The 14241-nt window shown below is 38.0% G+C and overlaps 1 protein-coding gene across 2 annotated transcripts in view; it reads left to right on the forward strand.

The window, feature by feature from the left end:
• LOC132300680 (uncharacterized) overlaps window positions 1-14241 on the forward strand; it is a 49796-nt gene that overhangs the window by 20921 nt on the left and 14634 nt on the right. For both annotated transcript variants that reach the window (XM_059797871.1, XM_059797872.1), the window contains exons 8-16: window positions 1833-1894; window positions 2255-2343; window positions 10387-10459; window positions 10557-10616; window positions 11248-11394; window positions 11502-11540; window positions 11674-11711; window positions 13441-13527; window positions 13825-13990. In XM_059797871.1, the coding sequence (XP_059653854.1) occupies window positions 1833-1894; window positions 2255-2343; window positions 10387-10459; window positions 10557-10616; window positions 11248-11394; window positions 11502-11540; window positions 11674-11711; window positions 13441-13527; window positions 13825-13990 (761 nt within the window). The remainder of the gene's footprint in view (window positions 1-1832; window positions 1895-2254; window positions 2344-10386; window positions 10460-10556; window positions 10617-11247; window positions 11395-11501; window positions 11541-11673; window positions 11712-13440; window positions 13528-13824; window positions 13991-14241) is intronic.

The following is a 14241-nucleotide window of genomic DNA, read 5'->3' on the forward strand; positions in this document are numbered from 1 at the left end:
AATCCTACATTCAACTAATTGTCTAGCTTCTAATGTAGATCTTCTCGGCATGAATTGTATTGTGTATTGGATACCATGGATTCCTTTCTTAGTCTGTTCTATTACCCTTTCCCATTGTGTGACTCGTTAATTTAATTCTTCTATAGTTGCCACAATTTTGTATATGCCCTTTATTTTTGTAAATTGGTAATATTGTACTCTTCCTCCACTCATGTGGCATCTTGCCTTGTTTTAGGATGTTGTCAAATAAACTTTGTTAACCACTTAGTGTTCTCCAAGGTTCTATGGGTATATTAGCTGGGCCTACCACTTTATTACTCCCCATCTTCTTTAGTGTGCCCTCTACCTATGTGTTGGTGATTTTATTTGTCATTCCTATGTTGACTTCATTTCCTTCTACGTCTTCTCTAGGATGTTCCTCATCTAATAGGTTTTGAAAATTATTTTTCCATCTAATTAATATGTCTCTTTCTTTTACTAATCTTGTGTTATGGACATCCTTAGTACATTTAATTTGATTTAGGTCTTTAGTTGATCTATCTCGATTCTTTGCTAATTTATAGATATGTTTTTCGCCTTTTTTGTGTGTAATTTTTTCTTGTAAGACATTTAGCGAGTTCTGCTTAGCCTTGCTTACTATCTTCTTTACTTCACATTTGAGTTTGATATATATATATATACACACACACACACACACTTATATATGTATATTTTAATTGAATTCATGTCTTTGCTAGTTACCTACACATGAGACGAGTTTCTGCATTCAGCAACTCATAGTTTTATGATATGAACATTGGTATATAGGTAGTTTATCAACTCCACAAAGCCTTGTCCCGACTACTTGTGGTTGGTGGTATGAATCATATTTTGTCATTCCACTCTGTCAAGTATTGAATCATTGTTTCCTTTGGTATGTCTTGATCTTTAATGTTCACTATTTTCCATTCATATTTCCTAGCATGCTGAAGTTACATTCAGTACATTTAATTCTAGTCCTACATATCTTAATCCTGTTAATTTATGGTTTTTCCACCCATATCTCTAATGTAAATTTAACCTTGCTTTATCTTCACCAATTAAATGAATATCATCACAGTAAGGATTATACACCGTAAATCTTAGTTTTTCAGTGAGTTTAGTTAGTTCATCCGTAACTATGGTATGAAGATATGTTGATTCTGAATATAAAAGCCTACAATTATTGTAAATTTACTTGTTTCTTCCTTAGTTGTTTTCATAGATGTTTCTTATCATGTCAATTTTGCCTATTTGACAAGGGTTGCGACTTGGTGGGTTTAATTCAAGTTTGACCCTTAACTCAACCATCCCAAACTAAGTTTTTTTATTTTTTAATTTTTTCCAAATTCAGGTTTAATAATATTTTAGATAATTATTAATTTACAATATAGTAATCAGGTTCTACTTGGGCTTTGGTTGCTTTACATCTCTACCCAAGCCCAGCCCAAATAGGAAATGGGTTGGAGTTCTCAATCCAATACTAATCCAAGTCACAAAAAGAGCTGTCTAAGCCTTTCAAAAGACCAGGTTGGACAAGGGCTGGGATATGGTTGGTTTGTTCTAGTTGCACATTTAGTTTCTATGACTTACTTTTCTAAAGCCAACCATATTCTATTTATATGGACTATATGGAGATCTTTCTTTTCCTCTGTTTTTTTCTTCTCCTCCCCCCCACACCCACATTTTTCTAGATACCTTTCTGTTTGTTTAGACTTTAGATACCTTTCACGAAAAGAGTTGTTTGGCCTTTTCACGTCAACCACTTGTCACCCTTGAATAATATACATATTGTGTTTTGTAATTTGTATCAGGAAGAGAGTTGGAGGATTGAAATTGGAAGAATTACCAGGGCTAGATGCTTTACAGATTCCAGGTTTATCCTAACTTTGTACTTACACAAGAACTAATTTACTCAATGTTATCTCAAGTCCAGTTCTAATATTGTAATGTCTGATAGATGGTGCCTTACCCATTATTGGATGGAAGAGAGGTTTCCTCATTTTGAAGTCCAAGTATTAAAGTGATTTATATTAAAATCAACATGTGCTGTTGATATTGTTGTATTATTCAATACCAAGGCAAATCGTTTTGTGTCTAGAGAACAAAATTAGTCCAATTTAGAAAACATGAGATGTTAAACTCTTTCCGTATCTTAATGTTAAATCTTCAACAAAGCTGCAAAATTGTTGTCACAAGTGTTATTTTGTAATGTACGTTATGATATGATGATCAGGAACCAGTGATGGCCAGACAAAAGTTGTTAGAGAAGGGGACAATGGTGTGGCATATGCATGGAATCTGGGGGAACAAAAGTGGGATAAAGTAATAATCTGTTCCATATTAATTCTGTTCCGGCTCTTTGCGACATGACTTTTATCAATTGTTTAGATTATGTTTTTATTTTGTATAAAATATAAGAATTTGCTTCATGTGCTGGTAGCCGATTGGCCTTGGAAACAATGTTATCTTGCGTTATGGTGTTCATAAGCATTGTCTAGGTGCGAAATTTATGCTTTGCAAGTTTTCATGTGTCTAATGAAAGTATGTCGGCTTACTTCTTGTTTGTAAAAGTGATTATGATAATTGCATATAAATACTGAATGTGTATTAAGGGCCAAGGTTCTTAATTTTTACATCTGCTGGATTTATTTAAATAATTTTTCACGGAAGGGATGCCGTGCCTGTGGTCTTATTTTCTGGGATACTTCATACATATATTTTTAAGTTTTTCCTTTTGGGATCTCTTATACATGGAAAAAAGCAAGTGATATTGAAACGCCGATTGTAACTAGAAATTTTAGTATTAAAAAGTTTCAGCTTTGCTTTGTGATCAGAGTTTCGTTTCACAGAAAAGACTAGAGTAAGCTGATGTTTACTTGGAATATTAATATGTTGTTTCTGGTAGTACCTAGTTAGTCGCCCTTCATCATTTCTACACTTAAATGATTATTTTAGAAATCATTGTTGTTGAATTATTGTGCGTATTGAAGATGTGTGCTGTGTATCTGCTATTTCATAAACAAGTTTCTCATTTCTATGTTCGTCACAGTAGTTCTTTTTAGGTCATTTGTGTTATAGTTCCATTGACGTTGGTCTATTCATGTTGTTTACAAATTTAAGATATGTGCCCTCAAGTGTAGCCATTGTTTTTAGCTCATTCCTTCTCTTGTATTCTCCTAGTACATACTATTGAGTCTTCTGTGTGCAAAGCGTACATAAACATTAATTATTTTCTTCTTTAATTCTAATTTTAATTTGCTTTCCTAAAAGCTTCACTTTGTTTCTGTTTCTTTTTATTTCACTACTAACTTTTAAGGGACTCAGTAGTTGATACTGGTTAAGTTAGCATACCACAGATTGTCATCAATGCATGGTCATATAACTAGTGGGCAAATGGTTCAATGATTGAACTTTTTAAATGTAATTGAGTTTTAACTTGTGGTCATGTGTCTCCATGCAGCTTTGTCAGTGATTATGATGCTTGGGTTATCCTTGGGAATTGAGATTTCTATGATTGATTAAAATGGTCAATGCCCTGATATATATATATATATATGTATGTTTATCAATATATGATATATATATATATATTCTGCCACGTGTACTTTTATGCATTACGAGATATTTTGGTATTTAGCTGGAAAGATTTATTGCAGGAGGTGAAGGATCCAAGTGATGATTTGGTAATACAAAAACATATAATTGGAAGAAAGATTGAATTTGGAAGTTTCTTTAGAAAGAAAGTATATAGAGTACCATTAGAGAAATGAATAATTGGATCATACCTTTAAGAGGCTACAAGGATTTAGGTTTCATTTTTTCTTTGTTTTTAAAGGTTACCTTTAGTTCGCTGCCATGTGCCATTTAAGAATTTTAATACCTATATATAAAGCAAGTAGGGTCTCTTAATTCTTTCCGTCTAATAGACATGAAAGTAACAGCTAGCAGAAATTCCCCAAAAAGCATGCTGAAACATTTATAGATTAGTTGTGGAGAAAGGAGGAATCATGAGGGAATCTAAAGGAATTTGCTCTACAAAGAAATTTTACTGTTTATATGATTGTTTTTGAATAGGATGGGTTTCGGGGACACGTAGAGGATGTGGATTGAATTCTGTATCTCTTCTATGAGGTTCTTGGTTCTACTAAAAGGGTCTTCGACAAGCTTCTTTAGCAACTCCTGAGGTCTGAGGCAGGGGGATCCTATGTCTCCATTTTTATTCATCATTGTGATGGATTGATGAGGAGAGTCGTGGAGCTCGGCCTTATCAGAGGGTTCAAGGTGGGCATGGACCCTTCCAGCTAGTTGGAGATTTCCCAATTATTGGTCACAAATGATACAATTACTTTTTGTGATGTAGATGAGCCTCAGTTGAGATTTCCCACTTACTGGAAGGTTAATGTGAGGAAGAGTGTGATGGTCTCGGTGGGGGGTCGTTGCCAGGATTTCTGACTTGGCTTACATTTTAGATTGTGGTGTAGGATCTTTCCCTATCTCGTATTTGGGATTGCCCCTGGGATCGCTGTCTAGGAGAGTGGGCATTGAGATCCGGGAGTGGAGAGGTTTGAGAGGAGGCTTCGGGTTGGAAGAAGCAGTTCCTTTCGAAGGGAGGCTGACTCACCTTGATTAAGAGTACTTTGTCGAGTTTTCCAACGTATTTCCTTTCTCTTTTCCATATTCCTTTTGCGGCAGCAAAGGAGGATCGAGAGGCTTCAACAAAACTTTCTCTGGGGAGTCTGAGAGAGGAGTTCAAGTACCAACTTGTGAGCTGGGAGCAGGTTTGATTCCCTATCCATGTGGGAGGTTGGGGATTAGGATATTGATGCCTTTCAACAAAGTGCTTCTTGGACAATTTGAGGAAGCGAAGGCATATCATTGTTAATAGGTGTTGTCTTTGCAAGATTAATGGGGAGTCGGTGGATCATCTTTTGTTGTACTGTCCTGTGGCTCATGATTGTTGGAGTTTGATGTTTGGCCTGTTTGGTATTTATTGGGTCATGCCTCGGACCTCTTGGGAGTTGTTAGATATGTGGAGGGGCCAATGGGTGGGGGCTCAGGCCATAGTTTTTTGGAGGGTGACCCCTTTTTGTATTTGGTGGAGCCTTTGGAGAGAGCGTAATGGAAGATCTTTTGAGGGGAAGGAATCCTCCATTGGGGTGTTAAAATTTTCTATCATTTGTAATTTGTTTTGTTGGGGTCAGGGGAGAGACTACTCCTCTCTTGAGGATATTGTTGATTTTATGAGTTCTTTGAGTTCATAGGCTCCGTTTTGTCTTTGTATAGTTTGGGACGCGTTCCCCTTTTGAACGCTTTTAATGCAATTTACTTATCAAAAAAAAGAAATATGGAGCGGAGAGACATAGTTTATGGAGGAGGGTGATCTGCTATATATTTGGGGAGGAGAGGGGTGGTTGGTGCTCTTTTGAGGTGAGGGTCCCAATAGGGGTGGGTGTTTGGAAATTCATTATGAAGGGGTGGGATGAATTTTCCAAACACATTCGGTGCAAGATTCGAGGAGGCGGGGATATTGACTTTTGGGAGGATGTTTGGTGTGATGACAGGACCTTTGGCGTACGTCTTTCTGAGAATCTTTATGATTGCCATGGATAGACAGGCCTCAGTTGTAAACTGTTATTGGCTTGATAGAGGTTGGACGACTTGAGATGTGCATATTGTGAGGCATTTGTAGGATTGGGAGTTGGAGAACGTCTTAGAGTTCTTGGCTTTGCTATACCGCCAGGAGGTGGATGGGGATGGGTTTGACTCTTGGGTATGGACAATACCATCTCAGGGAAGGTTTGATGTTCACTTCTTCTATAGATGCATTTTGGATGCTATGGGGCTTGCTTTCCCTTGGAAGGTTGTGTGGTGTGCCGCGCACCAAAGCTCCTCTTAAGCTAGGCTCCTTGGCTTAACAGTTTTGGAGAGGATATTGACGCTGGATAGCCTGTGGAGGAGAAGACATGTAACAGCCTTCACCGTACCCGACACAATATTGTCTGCTTTTGGCTCCCCTGGAATAGACTTCATGGGAGGTCACCCATTCTGGTACTACTCCAGCATAAACACACTTAATTGTGGAGTTTTGATGGGTTCACGGTCATTGCGGTTTTAAACCGTGAGGAAAGCTTTTTAATATTGAATTCTATTAATTTCCTTCATAGTTTACGGATTGTACAAGGCCTATATATACAAGAAGGACAGCTACACTCTAGGCTATAAATAAGGAAATAAATAAATGTACTAAGTCAAAGATTTGCAGCTTTATTCAGGGAATAATTCCGAATAAATTGGATCCGAATCCTGGGGTCAACTACGCCTAGAATCCCAGATTTTCTGGTGATCTGTTTTTCCGCACTCCCCCTCAAGCTGGTGTTTAGATATCAGTCATGCCCAACTTGTAATTGACTCTTGAAACTGTCCTTTAGCCAAACCTTTAGTCAAGGTATCAGCTAGCTGTTCTTTAGATCGGATGTAGGGGGTACAGACTAGGCCTCCTTCAATTTTCTCCTCGATAAAGTGTTTGTCGATTTCAACATGTTTTGTTCTGTCGTGTTGTACTGGATTCTGTGCTATACTAATGGCTGTTTTGTTGTCACAGTAGAGTTTCATAGGATTATTGCTTTGCAACTTTAGTTCTTTTAAAATAGACTTCAGCCAAAGTAACTCACAAATTCCCAAAGCCATTGCACGGAACTCAGCGGTTTGCTTCTTACTCCTCCATGTCACCAAATTACCTCTTACAAAGGTACAATACCCTGAAGTAGAGCGTTTATCACTGAGTGATCCTCCCCAGTTTGCATCGGTGTAGGCTTCAATCTCCATATTCCCATTTTTGGAGAATAAAATTCCTTTTCCTGGAGTGCCTTTGATATCTTAGGATCCTGAATGAAGCGTTCAGGTCGTCTTGATTAGGAGCGTGCATGAACCTGCTGACAATTCCCACGGCATAGGCAATATCAGGCGTAGTATAGGATAAGTAAATGAGCTTTCCAACTAATCGTTGGTACCTCTCATTTTCCACCATTGGGTTTGTGGTTATACCATCAAGTTTATGGTTGAAGTCTATACGAGTATCTTTTGGTTTGCATCCCAATAGATCGGTTTCCTCAAGCAAATCAAGGATATACTTCCTTTGTGACAGAAACATTCCTTTTTTTTGACCTTGCAACTTCTATTCCCAAAAAATATCTCAGATTTCCCAACTCCTTGGTCTCAAATTCTTTTGCAAGAGACTTCTTCAGGTCGTCCACCTTGGTGTCATCATTACCAGTCACAATGATGTCATCAACATACACAATTAGTACAGTTAACTTCCCTCCTTTGTGTTTGTAAAACATCGTGTGATCTCCTTGGCTTTGCGTATATCCTCTACTACGGACAGCCTTGGTGAATTTTTCAAACCAAGCACGTGGGGATTGCTTCAGCCTATAAAGAGATTTCTTTAATCTGCATACTTTATTTTCTCCAAAATTACCTTCAAATCCTAGCGGTAGCTCCATATACACTTCTTCCTCAAAGTCTCCATGGAGAAATGCGTTTTTTACATCAAGTTGGTGCATCGGCTAGTCTCAGTTTACAGCTATGGATAGTAAAACCCAAACTTTGCCACGGGTGCAAGGGTTTCTTTGTAGTCTATCCCATAGGTCTGTGTGAAGCCTTTTGCAACCAATCTTGCCTTGTATCGATCAACCGAGCCATTTGCCTTGAATCAAACACTCTGTCTCTCTCAAGAATCCTCTTATATTTCATGTTGTCCTCCACATTCTTCCGATCATGGTCCTGATACAGGTCCATTTCTTGCCAAAAACGACTCATTCCATTGAAATAAACAGTCACACTTTGCGTACCTTATGTTGATTCATGGGTCTTTTGCCTCAAATCAAACAACTGTGAGTCATTATCCTTGTCCGAATAAGTGAGATTGACAGCCTCCTGAAAAAAAAATCATGAAACTCTTGACTTATCTTTGGCTCCATCGAGTTAATGAGCCAATACAAAATCATAGAGTTTTCAGCATCCCACGCTTCAAAACCAGGCTCCTCTAGTTTGGGCGCCTTCTTTGATCCATCCCGCAGTCCCATCTTCCCTCTGCCTTTGATGAAAAACTTCACGGATTTGAGACTAGCGGAGAAAGTTTTGGCCATTGAGTTTGTGGGTAGTAATCTGAATGGTAGGACTTTCTATAGGCCCTGAGGTTTGCCCATTATAAGTCTTTTCCGAAGCACTAACACTAACAGAGGTTTCTTCAGACATGGTGGTTGAATGAAGTTATCCAACAATGAAGGCCGACTAAATTGAAGAAAATGCACCTATAAACCAAAGGGGGCTCTGACACCATCAGGAAAGTTTTTGAATAAGGAATTCTATTAATTTCCTTCATAGTTTACAGATTGTACAAGGCCTATATATACAAGAAAGGACAGCTACACTCTAGGCTATAAATAAGGAACAAAATAAATGTACAAAGTCAAAGATATGCAGCTGTACAAATAGTTTGAATCAGAGACTAAAATGGGAAGAAATCATTCCAATTTATTCATGAGTAATTCCGAATAAATTGGATCCGAATCATGAGGTCAACCGCGCCTAGAATCCCATAAAATGATTAGTTTTTCCACAACACGCGTTGTGTTATAAAAGGGTGTTGAACCTACATATATCACTTCACCTTTACCTTCCCTAGCCGATGTGGGATCATACCACCCGTAGCCTGCTAATGTGGTAGCTCGCTTAGTGTTTTGCACCCACCCACATCACACCCGCTCACAGAGGTCGTCACAATCACCCCCTTATGGGGCCCAACGTCCTTGCTGGCCACACATCCGGCTGAGTTCCGACTCTGATACCATTTGTAACAGCCCTCACTCTATTCGACACAATATTGTCCGCTTTTGGCTCCTTCGGACTAGAATTCCTAGCAAGTTACCCATCCTAGTACTACTCTAGTGTAAGCACGCTTAACTGTGGAGTTCTGATGGGTTCACGGCCATCAAGGCTTTAAAATGCGTTGTGTTATAAAAAGTTGTTGAACCTACATATAACACTTCACCTTTACCTTCCCCAGGCGATATGGGATCATAACACCCAAAGCCTGCTAGTGTGGTAGCTCACCCAGTGTCTCGCACCCACCCACATCACACCCGCTCACAGAGGTCGTCACAATCAACCCCTATGGGGCCCAACGTCCTTGTTGGCGACACATTCAGCTGGGTTCCGGCTCGGATACCATTTTTAACAGCCCTCACCCTACCCGACACAATATTGTACGCTTTTGGCTCCCCCGGACCAGACTTCCCGAGTACTACTCCAACATAAGTACTCTTAATTGTGGAGTTCTGATGAGTTCAGGACCATCACGGCTTTAAAACGCATTGTGTTAAAGAAAGGTGTTGAACCTACATATAGCACTTCACCTTTACCTTTCCCAGGTGATGTGGAATCATAACACTTGTAGCTTGCTGGTGTGGTAGCTCGCCTAGTGTCTCGCACCCGCCCACAGAGGTCGTCACAAGACAGGTCATCATGAGCTGGTTTTGTATGTGTAAAAGATGAGGAGACGGTAGATCATCTTCTTTTTCATTGCTTAGTGGCTTGGGACAGTTGGGCCATGCTATTGGCCTTGTATGGGGTCATTTGGGTTATGCCTCAATCTCCAAGGTGTTTGATGGAGGCTTTGAGAGGATGTATAGTGGGTTTCCAAGCCCGAGACTTTTGGAGGGTGGCGGCTTTGTGTATTTGGTGGTGCTTGTGGAATGAACACAACATAGATTTTTTTTATGATGAGGAGACTCCTGTAGGGGTGCTCAAATTTTCTATACTTAGTTCTCTTTTTTGGTTGTTCTAGGGGAGAAATTGTAAATTTTTGGGGGAGATGGTGGATTTTTGGACATATTGAGAAATTAGGGGCCCTATTTGGTCCTTGTGTAGTTTTGTGGGATGTGCTCCCTGATTGAGCATGCTTTTTCTATGAATCTTTACTAAACAAAAAAAAAAAAAAAAAAAAAAAAAAAAAAAATTGGAAGTTTTCATTTACGCTTGTGGAGACATCTTGCACTTTTACATTACCAAATAGATAAATGCCATTACCTATTGGTGATCCTGAATACTTACTTCTTTAGTATCTTCATCACCTACACTTGAATTTCTGTTTATTGTTTGCTTGTATGTTTACTTTGTGGAACTGTCAATGACTATAGTTTTTCAACGAGATTTTGGAATTAGATAATTAGTTTTAGAGAAGTTAAGTCACTTAATTATTCTGACAATCAAATATCTTCATCTTATGCTTCAATGTTAATTGTCTTTACCTTTCTTTTTAGATGTAGCTAGAAATATTTGTACTCACCATTGCATTCACTTTAGATTGGCGAAGTTGTTGATGGACCTGATGATGGCATGAAGCGTCCTGTTCTTGATGGAATCCAATATGATTATGGTTAGCCTTCTCAAATCTGATTTACCTTTTTTCTTCAGTTTGTATTTTTTAATTTTTCAGACTTTCCAATAATAATCTGGAATATTTTGTCGATCAGTCTTTGATGTTGATATTGGAGATGGTGAGCCCATTCGTAAATTGCCCTACAATCGATCGGGTATTCTCCTCAGTACAATGTTTACGTCTCTCAGTTTATTTTCACTTGATCCATGCTGATTTTTATTCTTCCACTACAACACGTTCTATCTTTGTAAAACTTTTGTTAAAATACGTTACTTTTCCTCCAAAGAAATCCATAAAATTTTGCATAAACTGTGATCTATCATAATGTGGCTTAGTGAGAGAATGGTGGCACATTTTTTCCTTTAAATTTCTAATAGATTAATAATATTCCGTGTTCAGAATTCTTGTCTGCAGATGGTTGTAGACTTGTGTTGACAAATATTGTTTTACTTTATGGCTATGATTGTGATGCTAAATGGGATCTGAAAGTATCTCTATGTCTTCATTAATTTTGTATTGATAATTGTGAGGGATATGCTATGACAACATATATAATTAATATATGTAGTTTGTGATTTTATTGGAAATACTCGTCTGTAGTAATGATGATCATATACTAAAGAGGTATGCACATATGGAAGCTTTAATTTCTTTTAGACTTGGACTTCTTGTTGAATATCCTAGTTGTATGTTAAATTTATTATACCTTATATATTCAATGATTAATGTATGTATTTGATCATTGAAACCCAATAAAAATAATACAATTGGTTAACTGTTTCCAGATAATCCATATACTACTGCTGACAACTGGCTTCTCAAGGAAAATCTTCCTCTTTCCTACCGTGAACAAATTGTTCAGTTCATACTCCAAAATTCTGGACAAAGGGATACCACTTTTGATTCATCATTTCGTGATCCCTTCACTGGTTGTAAGTATCATATCATATTTGACTTCACTGACCACTTGAGTTGGTTGATTAGGTCATTCTGCTAATTTCTACATTTCATGTAACTAGTTCCTCGATTCACTTTTCAGCTAGTGCTTACATACCTGGAGAACCTTCCAACAAGTATGGTACGTGTTTATTATTGGGAAGTAGAGTTTAAAATTCTTTCCTGGTTTTCTACAGATGATATTCTGCTGCACAACTTCCTACTCAAGTCTATGGCAGGATCTAATAATTTTCATATTTTTTCTTAAATAACAGCTGTCTCGGCGAAACCTACTTATAAGCATATTCCTAAGGTATTTTCTCAAGTTTTCAATATTGTAATTGGTCAGATGGTTCAAAGTGCACTCTTCGAAATTGCATGCCCATGTATAATTGTGCAGATTTTGTTGTTGGGATAGTTGTAACGAAGCACATCTTGTGTGATAAAACCAAGTATACAAGTTGATTACTTTTTCTTGTAAGACAAGGTTGATTAATGCACTTAGTGTGGACGAAAAAGGAGTCACAGTAATAGAATTAGAAAGGTAAACTATTTGTTCACTGAAGCATGGTGGTACCCTCGCATTTTGCAAGCGGAAAAATGTTTTTATTTATTTATTTATTTATAAGTAATGTATTATAAAAGGCACTCCAACGGGGAACACATCACCAAAAACTACACAAGGACAAATAGGGCCCATAACCACTCAACATGTCCGCAAAATCCACTAACTCTCTTATAGATTTACAGTTTCTCCTCCGAAGCCAAAAATATAAACTGCAAAAGATAACTTAAACACCCCAATAGGAGTTTTGTCTCTCTCACTCCTATGTCTCTCTCCACAAAGACCACCATAAGCACAAAGGCGTGATTCTCCAGGCATCTCGAGCTTGAGCCCCCCACCGGGCAGCCTTTTTAAACCTCAAAAACAATCATCGTAAAATGAAGCATAACCCAATGGTCCCTGAATAAACCCAGGAGCATAGCCTAGCTATCTCGAGCCATCGGGCAGTGAAGAAGAAGATGATCCACTGATTTCTCATCCCTCTTGCACATGCAACATTGATTCACAAGAATCTGCCCTCTCCTCCTCAAGTTGTCTATTGTTCGGATTCGGCCCAAAGCTATGGTGCAGGAAAAATTAGCCACCTTTAGAGGGGCCTTTGTGTGCTACACAACTTGGTAAGGAAGGAACCTCAGCACTCACCAACCTCCTGGAAGAAGCGCACCGCGAATCTCCTCTGAGAGGAAGCTGCCCATAACCACTAGTCCACCCCATGCCCTCCACCCTCTGACGATATAGCAACGCCAGGAAATCAGAAATGTTCTCCATCTCCCAGTCCTAGAGAGGCTAGAGGTGCCTCACAAACTGCACATCCCAAGTCGTCCTTCCGCTATTTTATTAGAAAAGGAGCCATTTGTAGCTTGGTGCATGGATTTGAAGGAAGCAATCTAGTAGACCTTGGCTGTCATGGATGCACTACTTCCCTTCACCATGGCCCTTGTATCCATTACACATGACATAGCCAAGAGATGAGCACAACTTTGGAGATGCCAATCATTTGAGATCCCTCCAAAGGGATTCCAGACAGAATAACCAATGTCGGACAAAATGAATGAGAAACCAATTTGAAATTTTCAAATATTTTTGTTGGCATGTTACCCTATAGCTTTATTCCATGTGCCATTACTTTATTCTATTTGATTGTATTGATGTTGATGTTGAATTTCAGGAACATAATGAAATTGATAATAGATGTTTTTGTCAGTGCCTGATTTAGGCGCGGGATACAATTATGAGATATGCTGCTTTTTACCATGAAAAATTAAGATTCTATATATTGACATTGAAGTAATTTAACTACTGCCAACAATGGGTTCATTATAGCAATGGGAATTCACCTGTCAACTATATTGCATTTCAAGTTCTAAATTTGGGATGTGCTAATCTAAACATACTTCTGTGTTCTTACATTTTCCATGGATCTTCATTCTTCTCAATCTGTTAATTCATTTATGTTCCTAAATTATGTTATTTCCAGAAAGGAATGCTTGTTTTTGATGTGGCCCAGTTTGATGGGATTCTCAAAAAGATTTCAGAGTTCAACAATTCTCTGCTTTCTGACCCGGTAATATTTTCCTTCATATATTTTTTGTATTCTTGGTATATATGAGTTTTGCTTCTTCACTTCTATTTACTTTTAGCTAAATGTTTTATTATTTAATCTTGGTTGCTTCTTTTGTTGTACAATGGTTTGAGCTTCCTTGTTTCTTGTTATTCATGAGATATTGGTTAATATATAGAGACTTTTAAGTTTTGAGAATTGGAGTAAATTTTTTTTTAATCACGTGTAACTATCTTACATTCCCAATGCACAAATATAGAATTACACCTAAATGATGGATCTATTTGAAATCTTCTGAAGGACAAAAAGAACATGTCGCTGACTGAACTTGAGTTTTCAAGATTGGATGCTATAGTTAAAATTTTGAAGGATACATCACATTATCACCGCAGTAGATTTTCGGATGCTGACATTGCTTTGTTGCTGAAATTGCTGAAGTCATGGACACTTGCAACGATATTTCCAGGTAACTGTGGTTAATTTTATATGCTGCTAGTCTGTCTTCCTTTTCTGTGGTCCACATTGTAATCATCCTTATTTCTATCTTTCGGAAGGGGCTTCATGATGAAGACTGTTTGTATTATTTATAGATTTTTTACGCCATTTGTCCTTGCTATAATAATTCATGGATAATGCTTTCTTGCCTTGGAATGTGTATGTGCAATCTTTTTGATTGAATGCTTTAATTAGCTGTGTGTTGGAGATGGACTGCTGAAA

Source organism: Cornus florida, unplaced genomic scaffold (assembly GCF_030987335.1).
Source record: "Cornus florida cultivar Cherokee Brave unplaced genomic scaffold, ASM3098733v1 CherokeeBrave_3.0.0_Hap2_Chr03, whole genome shotgun sequence".
In the NCBI taxonomy this organism is placed as follows: Eukaryota; Viridiplantae; Streptophyta; class Magnoliopsida; order Cornales; family Cornaceae; genus Cornus; species Cornus florida.